Source organism: Musca vetustissima, unplaced genomic scaffold, assembly GCF_032173495.1.
Source record: "Musca vetustissima isolate MV318-11 ecotype Yass unplaced genomic scaffold, APGP_CSIRO_Mvet_v1 utg15269, whole genome shotgun sequence".
In the NCBI taxonomy this organism is placed as follows: domain Eukaryota; kingdom Metazoa; phylum Arthropoda; class Insecta; order Diptera; family Muscidae; genus Musca; species Musca vetustissima.
In genome coordinates, this window is record NW_026881593.1 from 191,889 (window position 1) to 214,299 (window position 22,411).

The 22,411-nt window shown below is 36.1% G+C and overlaps 2 protein-coding genes across 2 annotated transcripts; one reads left to right on the plus strand and one right to left on the minus strand.

Moving 5' to 3' along the window:
* Positions 1–1,350: 1,350 nt before the first annotated feature.
* On the minus strand, positions 1,351–10,687 carry LOC133327536 (SNF-related serine/threonine-protein kinase). The gene is made up of 8 exons (XM_061536054.1): positions 10,431–10,687; positions 6,840–7,058; positions 6,597–6,772; positions 4,017–4,371; positions 3,814–3,948; positions 3,589–3,730; positions 2,622–3,407; positions 1,351–2,133 (listed from the first exon to the last, which is right to left on the minus strand). The coding sequence occupies exons 1-8, from the start codon at positions 10,685–10,687 to the stop codon at positions 1,351–1,353; spliced, it is 2,853 nt and encodes a 950-aa protein (XP_061392038.1).
* A 7,747-nt stretch (positions 10,688–18,434) lies between these two features.
* On the plus strand, positions 18,435–22,026 carry LOC133327538 (ubiquitin carboxyl-terminal hydrolase 33). The gene is made up of 3 exons (XM_061536055.1): positions 18,435–18,509; positions 18,855–21,429; positions 21,641–22,026. Exons 1-3 carry the CDS (start codon positions 18,435–18,437, stop codon positions 22,024–22,026), a joined length of 3,036 nt encoding a protein of 1,011 aa, XP_061392039.1.
* The last annotated feature ends 385 nt before the right edge of the window (positions 22,027–22,411 follow it).

The following is a 22,411-nucleotide window of genomic DNA, read 5'->3' on the forward strand; positions in this document are numbered from 1 at the left end:
TTATGGTTGGTTGGTGTGTGTGTCATTGATTTTCTTCTTTTTTTAAATTAATTTAATTTTAATATTTATTATTACATGAAATGTTTATTAGAATTAATTTTTGTTATAGCCTTTAATTTGCTTTTTTGCATTGCATTTTAAATTATTTTTTTTTTATTTATTTTTGCAATGTGTGAATGACAGGCATCTTGGTTATGGGATGATGGCATGAATTGTGTCAAATGATGTTGACGTTTCAGAAAGTAGGCGTCTAGAGAGTGATAGTGAGAGAGAGAGAAAGAGGGGGGCATGAATGATACATTTCCGTTAAAACGGTATACACAGATAGGTACGTGATGTGTTAAGAAGATGGCGATTGCATTTTTTTTTTAATTTATTTTTTTTTTTAAATGAACGCTTTAGAATAATAAATTGATTTGTTTTTTATTTTTGTTGTTTTTTTTTAAGATACTGATTTGTTGTTTCTTTTAGAGTTGTTGTAATATACTTAAATTATTGTTCATTATTTTTAATTTATTTGTTTTTTGTTGGTTGGTTTTTTTGTTTTTAAATTAAAAAAATAATAATAATAAAACTAATGTATTAGAAATATATACGATTTGTTTGTGGTTTTACATAATCAATTGTTTTTCTTTTTTTAATTTTTGTATGGATTTATTTGTTGTTGTTGCTCTTTATTTTGGTTACTAACTTCTAATAAACAGGCGATAAATGTCTAAGTTTTTTAATATATATTTGTTGGTTTTGTAAGGTTTTTTGTTTCCAGCGTATTAACATATTTGTAATATGGATGCAAACATGCCACACAACTATTTGATTTGTTGTTTTTTTTTTTTTTTGTATAAGAATTTTAAAAAAAATTAATTTAGATAACTGAACTTGGTTTTTATTATTTAGACTTAAACACTACTGCTCTTGGTTTTCGAAAACAAACAACATTTGAAATTGTCTCTTATTTTTGTTTTTGGAATATTACAATTTGTCAGAGGTTTTTACAAATATCTCTAGAATTTGAACTTTAGATTTTTTTAATTTCAAATGGTTTATTTTCATTAAACCCTTTTTTGTTTTGATCAGAATAATGCTTGGATGTTTGGTTATGGTTATCGCTTACGCATTTTTTTCAATACTTTGCGTGTGTTGTTTGTTTGGTTGTGTGTGTTTGTGTTTCTCTGGGATTATTGTGTGGGCTAGCAGCAACAGCATGCATTGGCCTTACAATGCACAAATTTGCTGGAGCTTCCTTCCAGCCTGACTACAGCAATTGTTGTTTCTGGTGGGGGAGGATAGGTCGGTAGTCGTCTACTACATCTCTTTTTTTACTTTTACCATGCCGCCATCCATTATCCATTACGAAAAATTAACAACTGGAAAATATTTGCCTAATTTACGTATCTTCCGGATGGTCACAAAACACTTTGAACTGGTCGCCTGTAGGGTTTTTGCCAGACTCTTCTCTTTGATAATCAAATCGATTTCTTCTATGGAATTTAATTTATAAATGCTACTACTAGCGGAACTATGGGTATGAGATGATGATTTTAGGCTACTGCTATTCGAATGATTGTAATCGGTGGCATTTTTATCCGCATCGCCGCCACCACCACTAATGCCACCTATCAGTTTCAGGGTATTCAAGGAGTTTCTCAATTGCTCAGCTTGATTGGCAAAATCGGAATTGTTTTCACCATTGCTAATCGTGTCAACACCATCAACGCCAACACCACCACAGTCCTCCTCATCATCATCATCTTCCTTAGTTTCGGGAAAGGTATGTAAATTAAATAGGGAATTTCTTTGTTCGCCACCACAGCCACCACCTCCATTTTCCGAATATGAAAAACGATGATGATGATAATTATACTGATGACGCATTTCATATTCTTGAGCCTCCGTAATGCGATCTAATGATTGACTTTCGCGTATTCGACGACGTATTCGTATATTGGTAACAGCATTCTGATTCGGATTCAGAGGAATTATTCCCGATGATGATTTCGACGACTCAACCAGTGAGTTGTGGACTTTATCGGTTGTTGCTGTTGTTGTTGTGGTTTTATTGTGTTTATGGTGTTTATGATGATGATGACCATGGGATGATTTGTTACGGGAATCGGAATCCGATTTGTTTTGCTAAAAAAAGAAGATAACAAGTTTTTAATTTCTAACATAACCTATAATATTTTTTCTAGAATCTTGAAGAGGTCCAACATAGGTGTGGAGTTAAAAAAAATTCGGGGTCCACCATAGGTGTGTATTTTTTAAAACATATTTTTTTCAAGGTGCACCATAGCAGTGGATTTAAAAAAATATTTTTTGAAAAATTCCAGAATATTTTTAAAAACATTTTTTGAAAAATTTTATAATTAAAAAAAAATATATTTTTTGAAAAATTCCATGACTAAAAAAAAATTTTTTTTTGAAAGATTCTAAGATTTTAAAAGAAATTTTTTGGAAAGATAAAGATATAAGATTTAGGCGTAAATTTAAAAAAAAAAATTTGGATTTTTAAAAAAATAAAGATTCACCAAGGCGTGGATATTTAAAAAAATATATATTTGAATATTTAAAAATTTTTTCTGATCGATATCGAGTTTTAAATACTCTTCCCCCACACTCACCTGATGATTTTGACTTTCCCGTTTATTACTGACATTTGTTGATGTTATTAAATCGTGGCCACCGCCATGTGTACCGCCGCCACCACCACCCCCTCCTGCTGTTGGAAATCCTTGATCCTGTGAATCACTGGAATCATCATGTGAATCACGCCGATGCATACGAAACCGGGTCGGGGTATCACCACCCAATTTATGGATTTTCTTTTTATTGCTACGACTTTTGGTGTCATCGTCTGAGGCCTCGGAACTGCTACACGATGGTGTACGTATTTTATTCAGCTTCGAATGTCGTCTATGGGTGAGTACGGGATTTTTACCCGGCAAATGTTTCAGTTTGCCAATTTCCAATTCTTTGAGGCCACGCAGGGTGTCTTCCATTTCGGAAGATTTTTCAGCATTATTTTCCGCCGAGTTGTCATGTGGTGCGATAGTAGCGGCGTTATCAACAACCGTCATTGTTGTATCTTTGTCGATTTGTTTAAGTTTATGCGCCAGCGCAGCATCGACCGATACAACCATTTTGGTTGGTGTATCCATAACGGCATCATTGTCATCGGCATCGCCGCCGCAGCCGCCTCCTCCATTGCCACCACCCGTTTTGTTCGAGGCTGTGGAGGAGACAATATTAGAACATTTCTCTTGAACAGAACGATTAAGACGGCCATCAGATATTGACTCACGTCTGGTGATGGCCACTTTCAATTCATTACCCTCCGATGAGAGTTCGTGGGATGATTCCTCTTCGTCCTCTTCGCGTACAATGCTACATTTGCGTGTACGTTTGTCCTGCGCAAGGGGGAAAAGAGAGACAAATGGAAATTCAATTAGCATCGACGGCACTGCATTAAAAATGTTCATTACCAATAATTATGGCTATTTAAAGTAATTGGCAATTGGAAATGATAATTGATAAATAAAAGAGAAATAGAAAGGAAGGAAGAGAGAAAAGGCAAAGCAATGAACACACCGTTTTTAAATCATTTTGCATTGGTTCCGCCGGTGCACAAACAATATTAATTGGCACCATCATTGGCTTGCCACCAATACTACCACCAACTAGGCCACCAGTTTTTTTATCCGGCACTTGAGCACGTCCACCCATGAGATTTCTTTAAGAGTATATGAAAAAATAGTAATGTGGGCATGTGAAAGATTTCGTTCAACAATGAGCTTTGGAGGGGTCGTAACTTACTTTTTCCCCTGCAGCGATGAGGCCAAATGGGGATTATGCTTGAGGTGTTGTTCCTCGCGTCTTTTGCGCAAACGCATTTCGGCCAATAGGAAATAGGTTGCAGTTATGTGATTATATTTGTTTTTATCCAGTGCTCTGTAATAGAAAAAAAAAAATAAAATTTAAATTCAGAACACTTTTTGAGGTTATGTTTGTTTACTTACTGCAGAATCTCCTCTTTGGGTGCAATATTGCCATTGATCATTTTCTGTATTATGAAGGCATGATCCTCCTCGCTAAGTTGTTCCCGGCTGATCAAAGGTAGCGAATCCATTGCATCGTTTGCTGTACTCATTTCATTGACCCATTCATCGGCGGAAATTTGTTCGAGTGTTGCCCGCTTTTTGGGATCTCGCACTAACATGGAGGCAATTAGTTTACGACATGATCGTGACACCTGCGGTGGTACACTGTATTTACAGTCCATAATCATGGTTAGGGTTTCTGAATCATTGGCTTTTTCAAAGGGGGGTTGGCCGCACACCAACATATAGAGTATGACGCCCAAGGACCAAATATCTGGAAAGGAGAATAATTTAATTAAGAATATTTTCAAAAAAAAAGAGAACAAATTTCGACAGCAACAAAAATATTGTTTTTTTTTTCTACGGGAAACAATTTGCATAATCGACAGAGAACCGATTTTTATACCCTTCACCACACTGTGGTACAGGGTATTATGTCTTTGTGCATATGTTTGTAACAGGCAAAAATAATCGAGATAGACCCATGGTTCCTTTTGCATAATCGACAGAGAACCGATTTTTATACCCTTCACCACACTGTGGTACAGGGTATTATGTCTTTGTGCATATGTTTGTAACAGGCAAAAATAATCGAGATAGACCCATGGTTCCTTTTGAGAATATGCATAGAATCACTTTCTGAGTCGATTTATGCATGTCCGTCTGTCCGTCCGTCCGTCCGTCTGTCCGTCTGTCCGTCCGTCCATGTATTTTTGTTAACAAAGTACAGGTCGCATTTATGATCCGATTTGGATGAAATTTGGCACAGGTCACTTAATTGGCCCAAGGACGAACCCTATTGAAATTGGAGAAAATCGGTCCACGTTTAGGTGTAGCTCCCATATAAGGGTACCCCAAAATTTTCGGTATTTTGAGGTTCTTGAGCGCGTTTTTTAACTGAATTCGCTGAAATTTGGTACTTTGAGTTCTTATTGGGTAGCAAATCTCTCTACCAAAAATTATAAATAAAGGTCCATTTTTTCGGATAGCCCCCATATAAGATTACCCCCAATTTTCGGTATTTTGGGGGTTTTGATCGCATTTTCCGACCGAATTCGCTGAAATTTAGTACTTTGTGTTCTTATTGGGTAGCAAATCTCCCTACCAGAAATTATAAATAACGGTCCATTTTTTCGCATAGCCCCCATATAAGGGTACCCCCAAATTTTCGGTATTTTGAGGTTCTTGAGCACGTTTTTTAACTGAATTCGCTGAAATTTTGTACATTGAGTTCTTATTGGGTAGCAAATCTCCCTACCAAAAATTATAAATAAAGGTCCATTTTTTCGGATAGCCCCCATATATGATTACCCCCAATTTTCGGTATTTTGGGTGTTTTGATCGCATTTTTTGACCGAATTCACTGAAATTTGGTACTTTGTGTTCTTATTGGGTAGCAAATCTCCCTACCAAACATTATAAATAAAGGTCCATTTTTTCGAAAAGCCCCCATATAAGGGCACCCCCAATTTTCGGTATTTTCGGGTTTTTGGGCTCGTTTTATAACTGAATTCGCTGAAATTTTGTACATTGGGTTCTTATTGGGTACCAAATTACTCCACTAAAAATTATAAATATAGGTCCAGTTTTTCTGGTAGTACCCATATAACGGTACCCCAACATTTTTGGTATTTTGGGGGTTCTGATCGGATTTTTCGACCAAATTAACTTTTTAGTACGTCGAGTTCTTATTAGGTAGCACATCTCTCCACTATAAATTATAAATATTGGTCAATTTTTTCTGGTAGCCCCCAGGTTCTTGAACCAAATTCTTTTTTCTGGTACAGGGTATTATTTTTTTGTGCATATGTTTGTAACATGCAAAAATAATCGAGATAGACTCCTTTTGAGAATATGCATAGAATCACTTTTTGAGTCGATTTAAGCACGAAATTTGGCACAGCGTAGCAAATTAGGTCTAGAATGATGTGTGTAAAGTTGCCTGAAAATCGGTTCAGATTTATATATAGCTCCCACATATACTTTCGTCAGATTTAATGTAAATGGTGCACCAAAGTCCCTATATATCTTTCGATTTGCACGAAATTTGGCACAGCGTAACAAATTAGGTCTGAATGATGTGTGTTAAGTTTCCTGAAATCGGTTCATATTTAGATATAGCTTCTATATCTGACCAAATGAACAATTTAGTATCGGTTGCAGAATGACGTGTTTATGGTTCCAATTTCAGTTTACTGGTCCTTTAAAAATGCGACTTCTGTTAGGATTCATCTGTTGAATATACTCAAAGTGGTGAAGGGTATCATATAGTCGGTCCCGTCCGACTTTACTACTTTCCTTACTGGTTTTCTATGAAAAAAGTTTTGGGACCATTGGTACAGAATTTTTTTCTATAGAATACATTTGCAAGGCCTTCGGAACTTGCAAATAGTAGAAAAAATCCCATGACCTTGGTACAGATTTTTTTCTATGAAAAAAATCGGGCCTGATTTTTTCTGTAGCAAAAACTAGTTAGCAATTTCACAACGAGTAACTTACCCACAGCCGGAGCATCATATGAATCACCCAACAATATTTCCGGTGCAGAATATGCCAAACTGCCACAAAACGTTTCCAATTTTTGTCCAGGAGAAAATTTATTACTAAAACCGAAATCGGTTAGTTTGACAACGCCCAGTTTTTCAAAGAATACCACATTTTCCGGCTTGAGATCTCTGAAAAAAAGAAAACAAAAAAATAATTCAATAAATTTAAAAAATAGGAAGAAAAAGGCCCACTCACCTATGTACCACATGCAACTGATGACAGTAGGTAATTGCTCGCAAAATTTGTCGAAAATATTTCCGTGCCAAATTTTCACTCAGCCCACCATCATGTTTCATAATGTAGTCATAAAGATCGCCACCATCGCCCAGTTCCAATACTAAATATAATTTTGTTTGGGTATCGATAACTTCGTAGAGACGTACAACATTGGGATGCTGTACAAGTTTCATGCATCTGAAAGTAGAAAAAGAAGTAAAAGGGGGTTTTATTGCGGGTCACAATTTTGGAACTTTCAAAAATAATGTAAAAATAATAATAATATGCCTTACAGATTTTTCCCATATGGAAGAACATTTTCAGGAATTTGAAACTGATTTTTTTATTAAAACAAATTTCAGGACCTTGAGTTTTTTTAATAGAAAATAATTTGTAGGGAACTTCGACAGATTTTTTTCAATGGGAAACCTCTTTGGTCATGTTTTTTTCCATAGAAAAGCATTTGCAGTAAACACGAATTGAACTTATTTTTAAATTTCGAGACTTCACGGGGTAGTTTTTTTGGCAACAATATTGCAAGACATTGAGACTGATTTCATTTTATAAAAAATTGTAGGACCTTGAAACAGATTCAGGACCATGGAACAGTTTTTTTTTCTATAAAAAATATTACGACCGCAAGACTAATTTTTTTATAAAAGAAAAAAAACTCCGCAAAACTCCGAAGGTTTGCACCAAACAGCCCTGGATTGTTGGCATAGCCTATTTTATTTGTCCGATTTACAGGAAATTTCCTAATGGTGTGTGTTTAGTTCAGATTTAAATATAGCTCCCATATATAGTTTCGTATGATTTTATTTTAATGGTGCACCAAACTCCCAAGGGGTTTTCCATTGAGACGAAATTTTGTATAGCGTATAGAATTGAGTCCAGAATGAAGTGTGTTAAGTTTTGTTGAAATCGGTTCAGATTTAGATATAGTTTTCACCAGTATTTTCGTCCGATTTCATGTAAATGGGTCATAGTATTCTCAGAAAAAAGAACAAGAAAAACGTGAGCGTGATCAAATCGAGATGTACAGGAGTCTGAATGAAGTCCGAAAATTCTACCAACGGGTAGGCACATCCTCCTATAGAGATGAAGAACGAAGCCTGGTGACAAATACAGACAGTGTGCTGAGGATCTGGAAGGAGCATTTTGGAAAACTTCTGGTATCAAATAGTTGCGGTGAAGAGGATACCCCAGAACCAATAGAGTGTATACCTCCTAGCCAAGATGAAGTCAGAATAGCAATCAATCGACTAAAGAATAATAAAGCAGCAGGTGCCGATGGGTTATAAGCCGAACTATTCAAGACTGGTGGTCAGATATTCCTTACCAGCATGCACCAGCTGATTAGTACAATTTGGCTAGAAGAATGCATACCCAATGATTGTAACCTCAGCATCCTGTGTCCCGTGCACAAAAAAGGCGATATGTGCCAACAATAGAGGAATAAGTCTCCTTCCCATCACATATACAATGCTATCCAGCGTACTGTGCGAACGACTAAAGCCAATGGTCAATGACATTATTGGACCATACCAATGCGGCCTCAGACCTGGCAAATCCACCACTGACCAGATTTTCATTCTGCCCCAAATCCTAGAAAAAAAAACCACGAAAAACACATCGACACATTCCACCTATTCGTCGACTATAAAGCCGTATTCGACAGCCCTATCCATTCAGAGGTGTATAAAGCCATGTCTGCGTTTGGTATTCCTGCAAAATTAATACGGCTATGCAGGGTAACTTTAACTGGCACGAGATCAGCAGTTAAAGTCGGAAAGAACCTCTCGGAGCCCTTTAATACCGAATGAATAATCAGACAAGGTGACAGTTTGTCGTGTGACCTTTTTAACATCTTGCTGGAAAAGGTCAAAAGTGAACAGAAATGGCACTCTGTACACCAAACAACACATGTTAATCGCCTATGCCGATGACATCGACATAATGGGTCGAACACTGAGAGCGGTAAGAGCCACCTTTGAACAAGAAACAAGAAAATTTCTCCGAAAGATCAGTGGGCCGATTTGAATATCGCCGTAGAATGGTATACAATTGCATATTGTGCAACCTTAGCAAGATAAGGATGTTTTGTATTAAGTTTTGTTGAAATCGTTACAGATTTAAATATAGCACCTCTATATATATTTTCTTCCGATTTGATTAACATGGAGTACCAAAGAGCCTAGGTATGTTCAATTTACACGAAATTTCACATATGGTATTGAATGAAGTCTTGAAAAACGTATGTGAAGTTTTGTTAAAATCGGTTCAGTTTTAGATACAGCTCCGATTTGTCCGATTTTTTTGCAAATGACTCCTCCAAAGATGTGATCGACAGAATATTGTATATAGGAGTCTCTCCTGTATGTACCCAAAGTAGTGAAGGTTCTCATAATGTCGGTTCCGTTCGATTTTTTAAGTTTCCTTACTGGTTTAAGTTTGATTTATGGAAGAAATTTTCGGCACCAAAAAGGCTAACTGACCTGAGTAAAAAGGCGAAACATACTTATTATTTATTTATTCATTTTTTTTTTTTTTTTGGTTTTAGACCCAGAATATATTATTGGGTCTCGAATCTACCAATAAAAATAATAAGTATGTTTCACCTTTTTTACTCAGTTCTGTTGGCCTTCTTTTGTGCCCAAAAAGAAATATTTGTGGGAAATTTCCTGAATAATTTGCTTCTTCATGTGATAACAATTTTTAGCTACTCGACTTGCGAAGAATATAATCAGCTATGACGCGTTAAAATAAATTCTTCAGTTTGCATAAAAAAAATTGATTGACCCCATTGATCTTTTAAATTGACTTTCTATGAGATGTGATGGATGTTCGACAATGACGAAGACGAGACGATGGCGAAAGTAATAATTGCTCCTAATGATTTTGATTTCAAAAAGAAAAATTTCGTAATATTTTATTGTGGTTGTCGCTGATAACTGACCTTGCCCTTTTGAAGAGGGTTTTCTGTTATCAATTAACTGCCATAACTAAAATAATAAAAAAAGTGTTTATCTAATATAGAAAATTAAAAAAAAAAAAAAAAAAAACAACAATAAATACCAAAAATTTCCAATTTCTTTTTTTGGTCGGCACTTTTTCTTTCCAATATATTTTTTTTGTCACTTTATATAAGTAGTATAGTTTGGTTGGTCGTTCCGACGTATGTACATGTGTGGTATTTTCATTTTGGGCCGAAAACTACGCCACACAATGTAGTTGTCAAAAAGCGAACATTGACCCCAATTTGTTTTTTTCTGTTTGTTCATGTTTCGTGAACATTTGTTGTCTATTTTCAATTTTTTTCTTTCGTTTTGTAAATTGACTATTGAAATTTTGCACCATTAAGTGGCAGGGGTTGGGGGTGGTTGGTGAAATACCAATTGATAATAGTTTACTTGACCATGGACTTATATTGCAAATTAATTTTTCTTCTTCTTCTTTTTTTTCATATCTCATCAATTCCATATCACTACTCCATCCATCTCAAAAAAAGTTTTCAAAAAAAAAAAAAATTAATTCTTTTTAACTTTCATCGTCATCTTTGTCAACACTTACCTAACTTCCTGAAACAGATGAGCCTTAGAGACTTCATCCAGTTTCGTTTTGTCCACCACCTTGACGGCAACTTTGGCTCCGGTGAAAACATGTCGTGCCAATTTTACTACAGCAAAGTGGCCCGAACCCAGCGTTTCTTCCAAATCGTAAAGACCAGCAATTTTTCCATCATACGATGCACCGCCAGATGTATGGGCAGCTGCCGAAGCCTCCAATGTTCTGGCATGATGCGGCGGCTGCTGCTGCTGATGTTGCATATCACCCAAGATGCACACAAATCTATTGTGTTAACAATATCTAATAATTAAATACGTATGTAGATAAACAAGTATGTACAACGACGTCCGTTGATGGGGATGCTGCCGTCGCTGCTGCAACGGCGGCGGCCTCTGCTGGCTGCGTTTGTTTGACGTTTGTCTGTGGTGTTATTTTTTTTTTGTTCTTATTTGTGACAGATTTATAGATTTTTTTTTGCTTTTCGGACACGCCGCGTCTAAAGGAATTTCCTTAAATTATTGTTTTTGTTATTATTTTCATTGGTTTTTTTATGTGCGAGAATGTGTTGGTGTGTTTGTTTGTTGCGCAAGGTTTTGGGTGTCTGCTACCGATTTTCGTATTTTTTTTCTTTATTTTTTTATAATTCCGTCTTCTGTTTGTTCTTGCTCTCTTAACTATTGATATGGTGTGTTGTGACGGACTGACCACTCTCTATCAGACCGACCGACTGTCTGTCCGTCTATCTGGCTGGCTTTTTGGCGTGGCGAAGATCAATCACACAGGCATGCACGCACTCTTATTATGCTCACAAACACACACACACACACAAACAACGAAAAAACAAAAAGAAACACGCACAATTGTCACTCAAAAAAAATTTTTTGCAAAATATGTAATTTTTCTATTGCAATCTTCCGTTCGTTCTTCTTCACTGGAGGAATTTTGTGGACTTTCTTTACATTTTCACTGAAGCTTGTTTGTCGGTCGCTTTTTTCGGTTTTTTTCCACTTCACCAAGAAAATTAGATAAAACTTTTTTTCTTTTCACTCAGTCAGTGTTTTCCTCTTCTTTGCGCTTCACTGACACAAATAACTTCTATGTATCCATCACATAATATTTATGGAGCATTTCACAAAAAAAGCAAAAAGAAAGAAAACACACACAAATTGGACAAAATTAGTTCCGCTCCAACTATAGCAACAACAACAACGACGACTTTTTAACACCAACACTTATTGTTTACAATGCACAAATGAAAATTACAGAAGAAATCAAATATTTTCTTCTGTGTGTTTTTTTAATGCATTAGAAGAAGAAAAGCAAAACTAGTGAGTATTTGTTCCCGTATTAGGTATCGGTCTAATACTTGGCGTGACGTACAGAGCGAGGAGAAAACATTCAGCTTGCCCACCACAACAAAACAGATGGCGTTGAGTTGACGTATGGCCGCACTACGCCGAGTTCACACATCCATACAAAACGTATGAAGTATTGAATTAAATATTCTCTCCTTTCCTTTTCCTTATGTTGACAATTATTTGTTTTATTTATTCTTTTTGTTTTGTATTAAATAAAAATCAAGGTATATTTATAAGGTAACCGTATCAAGGCAGCTGATGGTAACATTATATGTCAAACAGAATTTTGTTATTTTAATTCGCCGTAGGTAGATAAAAAGAGAATTTAAATTTAAAAACAAAAACAATGCGTTTGCTTTTTATTGAAATACATGTTGTGAAAGAATTAAAAAAACCAATAACATAAATCTGGAATATTGGACTTAAATTTTTTGCGGAGCAAAACTATGCGGTGATTATCTTATACTTCAGCCTCTAACAATACCATAGTTATGACCTTCATAGAAAATGAAATAAAGTTATTGGTCCATTTCAAAATATCATTGCCAAAACTATTGGTTTTGCCTTTGACCAGAACGGAATGAACATCATAACTTAATGAAGTACAGATGGATGGGCACACAGATATGACTTGAATTTCAGTTGATACAACAGATAACATAAGAACAAACTCTACCCTTAAAGGAGATGAAATTTAAACAGAAAAAAGATAGTGGATTCTACACCCAGAATATTTTGTCCGTATTTGTGAATCTTGGAGCAGTTAAATTTTGCTAGATTTCCGACACCGAAACACGTTTTGTATGCCTTTATCATGGTATATTTAAATTTGTTTCGAATTTCATTTGGAGTCCATGGAATGCATTAAAATTCAAGGATAAATAGTCAACGCCCGGTTCCGTTCCTAAGTTCTTCATTGAATTTAAGTCGCGGTTTGATGTTCTTTTTCAATCACCAATCTGAATTTGCACAAACATTCATAATTTTAAAAATTACTAAAAAGTAAACAAATATTTTTAATATTTCAAAATGCTGAATTCTGATTGGTTGAATGAAATTCGCTTCAAATTTGATATGTTACGGCGAATCAATTATTATTTGCCTTGTTAACTATTTTGACATATCATGTTCCCAATTCGCCGATGCGGCTACCTTATGTATCTACCTTGATAAAAATAGATATATTTTAATGTTATTTTGTGTAAAATACCGCACGTATGCGTTAAATGTCAAATAGCAAAGACATACAATCGTAAAGACTGGACAAAACGCATTTTCCAATATTAGTGTCAAATTTGTGTTATAGAGGGCTACACATTTTAATGGAAAATGCACTTTTTGAAGTTCTCTCACCAAAAAAATACTTAACAGCAATGTTAATTATTTTGAAAAAAGTTAAGTTTGAGATTGTATGAAATTATTAATATAATTTTTTTTATTTTAATTTTTTTTCTTTTTGCGTGGTTTATTTGAAAAATTTCAATCAATTGCCGTCTTCCCCTGCCCCAGTTCATCTTTAACAGTCGTGACCCCATTGTCATGGGTGTAATGGTCGAAAATGGTATTGTGAAAGTTGGTACACCGATTTGTGTGCCGGGCAAGGAGTTTGTCGATATAGACATTGTCAGCTCAATCAAATCAAATCACAAAGAATTGGAAACGGCTCGCAAAGGTCAAGAGATTTGGGTTAAAATTGAACACATTACCCGGTGAATCACCAAAAACGTTTGGCCGTCATTTTGAAGCTGATGATATGTCGGTCAAAGTCTCGATGCTTGCAAGGATTACTTCCGTGATGATTTAATTAAGGCTGATTGAGCTCTAATGCTTGAACTGAAGAAAGTTTTCCAAATTTTATAAATTGTTTATAAATTTTTAATTTTTTTGCAATATATTTATTTCCTGCTGATGTGAATGCCTCAAAATTATGATGCGGATTCAAATAATGACCCATGAATACAAAAACAACAATGATTTCATGGTATGTCAGGGTATTATAGCTTTGTGCAGCCCCAAGAGTTTGAAACGCCGCGAAATGTTGGTCCTAGACCCACCGTTAAGTATACCGGTCGTCATATCTCGACTAGCTGAGTCCATCTAGACATGTGTGGCCGTCCGTCAGTCTATCCATTATTATTTGGAAACACGATACAGGCCACAGTTATGGACCAATCTTCACGAAATTTTGCATGTAGGATGGGTTCTGGTCAATGAAGATCTAATGGACCAAACACTTTATTTTTGTCGGTTTTTGGTCGCTCCAGACGCCGCAATTCTGACCCCAACATTGCGAATTTTTACACGGAGAATGGGATCGGGGTAAAGAATAAACATGCCAGTTTTATTAAGGACCGGTCAATATTTGGCGGGTCAAATGGACCCTGGCTTTTGTGTGAAAAATGACAATATTTGTGTTCCATAGCGAATAGAGTGGTTGACCTTTAAATTGATACCAATTATATTGTCGTATATATATACTTAGGTATTAACAGGCGTTTAGGTATTCAAATATTATTTAGTAAGCCATTACCACACTTGAGGTCGGAAATATAGCGGTGATCGCTTTGAAATGTTCCATGAGGTTCCAGTTATGGCCAAGGACAACGCCGATAATTTTCGGTGATGGTCAGATAATAATATTGGGATGACCGAAAACTTAATTTGTTGTGTTTTTGGAGTCTATAGGCCACATCACAGCACAACCAACGGTGAAGGGAATCTGGGCAAGTAATTAGAAGGGCTGTACTGAATATTTGTAGTATTTGTTGACCTCTAGTTGGTCAAGAGGGTGCAAATATTGCTCAAGCTCAGAATATAGAGCTACAGGAAATTTAATTTGTCGTACAAGTTGTGTAGGATATCATATGGTCGGCCCCGTCCGACTATACTGCTCCGCTCACTGGTTTTTAATCTATCTTATATACTTATGCCTAAAATATCCTCCGTCACTTCAAAGTTTTTCACCGATTGGCTTTATCCTAGTTCATACGATAGCTATACACTCCCAGAGAAACGTGTCAAAAGTTGGAACCGATTGGATCATTAGTATTTGAGTTATCTTGCCCGCCATTCTCGAAACACTGCTTCGAGAAAAATGCGTTAAAAAAGTTTGAGAATTACTCTTACCGTCACTTGATGCTGACGCAATAAATCGGCTGTATCTTCAAGAGTATGGGGGACTTTGGTGTACCTTTTACATTAAATCTGACAAAACTATATAAGGGAACTATATCTAAATCTGAAATCTGAGTCGTTCGACACTTAATTCAGTACGCTATGTCAAAATTCGTACAAATCGAAAGATATATAGGGACTTTGGTACACAATTTACCTAAATCGGACGAAAATATATATGGGAGCTATAACTAAATCAGAGCCGATTTTTCCCAATTTCAATAGGGTTCGTCCTTGGGCCAAATAAGTGAGCTGTGCCAAATTTCATCCAAATCGGATTATAAATGCGACCTGTACTTTGTTTACAATTTAACATCTACAGACGGACAGACGGACGTACATGCATAAATCGACTCAGATAGTGATTGTATGCATATTCTCAAAAGGAACCATGTGCCCATCTCGTTTCCTTTTGCCTGTTACAAACATAAGCAAAAGACATAATATCCTGTATTTCTACCACCTTCTTTTTCGCGGTCTTTCACTATTTACATTGTGTTTTCATTGCATCGGGGGTTTACAATAATCACACAACACCACATGTGTATACAAAGTTTAATAAGTTGTCGTTTAAAACGATTCTTGGCGTAGGAGAAAGTCTTCAAATTACTAAAATCCTAAAATTCTATGTTATTTTTGGTTATATATAATAATAATTATATATCATATGTTATTGTATATTTAATACATTTATGTAGCAGCGACAAAAATTCGCCTTGTACATTGTGGAACACATCATATATATTTGCAGAATGTTGCCAGCCATATAAATTGTTTTTAAACTCTCTAGGTTTTTTCTGTCATTATTCCATTGCATTTCAGAGATTAAAAAATGTTGTTCTCTTTGTAATTAACAGAAAATGTTGTTACGATATCGTAACAACAGAGCAAAAGCCATCTAACGGCCAACTTGGAAATTCAATTGTCCTATCTTTATACTTTTATGTCTTTGCAAATAGGCGGCATAGGGATCACTAGTTCAATTAATGGTATACCGTATTAGGTATATGTACATCGAAAAAAGGCATAATCGATTTATCGATAATCTTATATAAACATATAGTAGCGTGGTTTTATATTTGTCGGGATCGGTATCGGTGTTGAGAGTTTCTCTCTCTCTCAGTGGTAAATTGTAAATTGTGTTGGAAAACATTACCACAGGTAGGAACAAAAAAGTACGAAAAGGTACCTGAAATTCTACTTCAAATGATAATAAATCATAATTATCGATAAATATTGGCCAATATTTGTACCAGTTATTTGCATAAATAATATATGTTATAATTTAAGCGTAAATGTATTCAAGAATAATAAAAAATCTAATTTTTGTTTTGGTACGTTTATGTCAATTCGTACCTTTTGTGAACAAAAAGTACGCTTGTTACAAAATTAAAAATAGCGCAACTCTAATTACTCTCTCAAGAGAGAGGGACTCTCAACACCGATCCCGATCCCGACAAATATAAAACCACGCGTAGCAAGATCTATTAATAAGGTCACCAAGATAGCAATCGAAATCGGAAAACAGCTGTTTTTTCTCAAGTCTAATGTCAAAAATTTCGATTTTGGTTACGTTTTCATAATGGAAGTCAATTCACAATAATGCATTTTGACATCAAACTTGAGAGGTATCGATAATCAGCTGGTCTCCCTTGGTGACCTTATTTATAGGCCATGGATAGTAGCATTTGGTCTGTTCCCGTACTGCAAGAATCTACTATTTTTTACTCCGATAACACTTTTTTCCTTTATGATATCGAAGAAAATAGTAAAATCGAGTAGATTCTTGCAGTACGGGAACAGACCAATTGAAAAAATACAAAGTAATAATATTAAAAAATATATACAGATTTTCAAAAAAATTTGTGTACAATAAAGATAAATTGGGTTATTCATTAAAAATACACCATGGGCCAAATTGTTATTCAACTGTTAAATCCATTCGATCTCAAATGTCAATTATATAGCGTATAAATCACCTTAATCATGTTCGGAAATCCAGGGGATTACATTTGACGTATATGCTATGGAATTTACATTTAAGATCGAATGGTTTGGACTCGATTTGTAAATTGAGATATCAAATAGCTGTTTAGACTAGCATACAAATAAAATGCAGTGACTTTGTCAGCTGTATTTTGTTTACGTATAGGTAAACATTACGCTGGATTTCTAATTTTTGTGGCAATTTTCAATTAATAATTTTAAATAATACATAAATACATTTGCTGTTTTAAATTGTCGTAATATTTATTATAAATTAAAAAAATCAATTTTTCAATAGCTGACCAATTTTTGTCAGGTCAGCTGCCGAACTTTAAGGAGAAACGATTATTTTTTTGTGCAGAAACAGGTTTGCATTATCTCGATTTAGCATGACTGCGAGCCAAAAAAAAATCGATAAAAATATGTTTTTTTCAGGTCACTTTTCAACCATGAATTGGCATAAGAATTCCAATTATATTAATTTAAAAGAGTATCAATCGCGCGAAATCACAACTAAAGTTTTTAATTTTTTTTTTGAAAATTAAAAAATACATTTTTAAAATAAATAGCGTTTTTTTAATATTTTTTTTTTGTTTTTTCGACATATCAGACTGACATTACTTTAAACATACAATAACAATTTTCTATGTGGTTGTTGTAGTTTTGCAGTTACCTTGTATAATTGTACCATGTCTGCGTATATAAATAAGTTTGACATAAGCAGACATCAGTACAGAGTTGATTTTCCTCATGAGCCAATAGACAGATTGTGTCAGAAGCAATCGTTATCGACAATTTTGGATTAAAATCTCTCCATACTGTCAAATATTTTGTTTACGTTTTCACACAATTAAGTCAAAATCGAAAGCATTTTTATAGCTCGGGTAAAATCATCTGGACTTATCTAACGACCTTATTATTGGATCATGATTTTCCTTAACTAATTCAACAACTTGTATTGTATTGTGTATGGATCTTATTACGTTTAACTTTTTCGATCTATAGATCCCTAATTTCTCACAATGCACTCCATGGGATATCAATTCAAAGGGGCATGACAATGTTATTTTCTTCATTAAATAAATATGAAAAGAAACATTAATAATTTCTCAATATTATTAAATATTTTGTATTATTATAAAATTCCCAACAATAAAAAACTTCAACAGACAAAGCTTTCTGAAATTATTAGCAATTAAATGCAACTATTTACCAGTTATCATTCCTTTTGCATTACCACTTATTTTACCAGTGAAAAAAGAAGAAGCATTGTTTTGATGAAGACCAGCGAAAAAAGGGTCACTTCATGTGTGTGTGCGTGCGTGAAGGCGTCAAAACTTGGATAACTTAAAAAATTCCAGCAGTCCATCCATCAGCAGTCAGTACTGGGTACTGCTGGCACAACGAAAACCAAAACAAAACGAAGCCTGCCTAATGTGGTCAACGGTGGAGTTGGTGTGAAGGAGACAACCTAAAAAAAATAGAAATCATGAGTAAACAACAGCCGTGTGCCCATTTGTCAGCTGTGCATCATGCATCATTGCACGATTTTAAACTTGATGAGGTTTTCCACAAAAAATTCCAATACATTTTTTTTCTCACTCTATGGATGTACATAATTAAAAAAAAGAAAATTACTAATAATAATAATTTAATTTGTATGTGAGTGAACTGTGTGTGTAACCTTTAGAATTGTCGAAGGCCAGTCCAACAAATAAAAATGCAGCCGGTTTTGTTGCTGCTTGCTTTGGTGGCCTTATAAAACTAGGACGCATTGATGTTGTTGTTGCTGTGAGTTTGACTTTGATTTTTTCCACAAAAGAAACGGATGACATCCATGGAGTGTTTTGTTTTAGAGAGAAGTATTCCAATTATTAATAATTCGATTGTTTTTGTTTAATTTTTGCAGAACAATGCCTGCGCCAATTGTCATTATGCGGGTCCGAATTTATGGATATGCCTTTACAAGAAATGTATGTTGGTGGGTTGCAGTGAACAGGCCAATGACCACAGTACCGAACATTTCCAGCGCAGCAAAGATAAGTCGCTGCACTGCATCCACATGAATTTATCCTCACAACGGGCGTGGTGTTATCTGTGTGAACGTGAGGTACCCATTAGTGGTGTGGAGCGTCCAGCCCAAATTGTTGATCCGGTGTTGCGTGCAATGCGCTACTCGGACGAGGAAAATGATTCGGATTATGGTAGCGGTAGCAGTGTGGCTAGTGGTCTAGTGGGTCTGCAAAATATTGCAAATACCTGCTATATGAACTCCGCCATCCAGGCCCTGAGTAATGTGCTGCCAATGACGCACTATTTTTTGAATTGTGGTGATTTAATGGATCACACCTTGGAACAGGGTGCCCATCGTTGCAAGGCCGGCCTGGCCAAGAGCTATCAACGTTTGATGCGTGACATGTGGCGTAAACGCGACGAGGGTAAGACATTTTTGGCACCACGCAGCATTTTGTACGGCATACGAAGTGTCCATCCCATGTTTCGCGGATTCCAGCAACATGATACCCAGGAGTTTTTGCGCTGTTTTATGGACCAGCTGCATGAGGAGCTAAAGGAGACCGCTCTGAGTTATGAACCGAATAAAAGAAAACATTCCATTAAGGAGAATGAGGATGAAGATGATAGCATGTCGGGGATAAGCTCAACATCTAGTTCAAGCCAAAACTTGGATACCAATTATGTAACCTGTGACAGTTCCAATTCGGAACAGTCTAGTCTATGTGAGAATTTTGTGGGTTCTACTAGTCAAAAGGGGGCACCAAAGGTAGTACAGCAATCAGCTGCTGCGGCTCCACCTGTTGCAATGGTGGGTAAGATGTTATCTTCAAGCACTGCAACCACTACGGTGCGCTCCATTGTCAGCGAAATATTCGATGGTAAACTCTTGTCATCGGTCCAATGTCTGACATGCGATCGCATTTCCACCCGTGAGGAAACATTCCAAGATCTATCGCTGCCCATACCAAATCGAGATTTCCTCAATGTTCTACATCAAACCAATAGCATGAGTGTTCAAAGTTTAAATTCCATTGATTCGACGGCTACTACAAGTACAGCGGCGGCGGCAAGGGCTCAAGAGGGTTGGATCTCCTGGCTGTGGAATATTGTACGCTCATGGCTGTGGGGTCCCTCGGTGACGCTACACGACTGTATGGCCAATTTCTTTAGTGCCGATGAGTTAAAGGGCGACAACATGTACAGCTGTGAGAAGTGTAACAAGCTACGCACTGGTGTGAAATATTCCAGGGTCTTGGAGCTGCCCGAAGTCTTGTGTATCCATTTGAAGCGTTTTCGCCACGACTTATCGTATAGCTCAAAAATATCTGCCCATGTGGAATTTCCATTGGAGAATTTCGATATGCATCCCTATATCCATAAGGATTGTAAATCGCAGGTGGCCATGTACAACTTGACTTCGGTTATTTGTCACCATGGCACAGTGGGTGGTGGCCACTATACATGTTTTGCCCGGAATTTTTGCAACAATCGCTGGTATGAATTCAATGACCATCATGTGAATGAGGTATCTGCCGATACGGTGGCCAATTGCCAGGCTTATGTGCTGTTCTATCAGAAGCATAACCCTCAAATGGAGCTGTTGCGTTTCGAAGCCAATGAACTTTCGGCCGCGTATCCGGTGTCGCAATCGGATATCAGATTTTATATATCACGTGAATGGTTGGCCCGTTTCAATACCTTCTCAGAGCCGGGTGCCATCAGCAATTGGTCCATGTTGTGTCCCCACGGAGGGGTATTGCATACCAAAATTAATATGATTCAACAATTAGCAGTGCCAATATCCCAAAATTTGTGGGAATTTTTATATAGTAAATTTGGTGGTGGTCCCGCCATAAATATGCTGTTCGAGTGTGAGGTTTGCAAGCGGGCAGCTGAGGCCTTGGCCCAAAGGCAACACTATGAACATTCGGTTTTTCAGCGGTACAATGGTTTGGATGGTGAGCTGGATTCGGCGGGAGCCATATATGCCATATCGATGTCTTGGCTGCGCAAGTGGCAACAATTTGCCAAGGGGATAACCCACAAAGAACCGGGGCCGATAAATAATGCCAACATTGTGGCGGGTGGCAACAAGGATGCCGCAGTGAAACACTCGCCTATGAGGAGTGTGAGATTGGGGTCAGATTATGTACAAATTAGTGCGCCCCTATGGCGTTTCTTGCATGACATCTATGGTGGTGGACCGGAGGTGTTGTTGAGGCCATCATTGACCGAGGAAATTGTCATTATTGATGAAGATGAATTGATTGACGATGACGACGGAGATGATGATGATATGATGCATGGTAATGTCTCAGATACGGAAAGTAATATGGGTTACAATAATTATCATCATGAAGTTGCTGCCGCCGCCTCGCAACGCAACTACCCTGCGGAGAATTTAATAATAAATGAACAACATGAAGAGGATGAGGAGGAGGAATCTGAGGAGGAGAATGATGATGGCGGTAATGAAGATAATAGGCCACAAGCTGCAAAGAGAAACCAAGGCAAAAATAAAGAAAGGGTAAACAATAGAAAATATAACAACAAAAATGCCAGCCTTTCCAAGAAAGGCAAACACAAGGAAAACAAGGATTTATTTGGGCTGCAGGGTAAGTAGCTAGTTTCTATATTAATTACGAGTTCAACAAAATGATAATTTTTATTTTCTCTTAGGAAATTACAATCCCAAAGATACTGAAATACATTCCCCCGTACCACCACACAATGGTGTAAAGGAAACGTCTAACGTACAAGATGAAGATGCATTGAACCACAATAACCACAGCAACAATAAAAAATCCCAATATACTGCTGGAGCCACAATATACAAATCGAAAAAATATACCCTACGCAATGACAAATATCAAAATCAACAACAACAACGACATCGTAAATCGTCCACATCTACAGCTGGACATTCAAATCCCGATGATGCCACAAATGATTCACGACAAGCGATAAAAAAGGGCAAAACGAAACATGCCGTAGTACTAAAGAATTTCCAAACTTTGGAAAATGATACAGCAGCCAATAATGATTCCAATGAAACTGATGTTTAGAGAAAATCAAAAAAAAAAAAAAAAATCGTAGAAGAAGATACCGAAAAACATACGCAATTTTTGTCAATTTTCTAGACAATTAATTATAAACTTATATATTTAATACTACTTAAAGGAAAAAGCTCTTTTTTTGTTTGTTGTACTCTTCATTCCTTCCCCACCCTAACCCCAACCCTTTAATGAATTTTGTTAAAAATTGAATTTGAATTTGAATTATTATTCGTTATTTAACAACGAAATCAATTGAAATGTTGTAAAGCCAATCATTTATACATATATAGAGATTTGCTATATTACAGCAACAACTTAAATATATACATATATATTTTTTTTGTTTGTGTATATTTTAGAATATAAAATATAAATTATTTTTTTCTCTTTATTA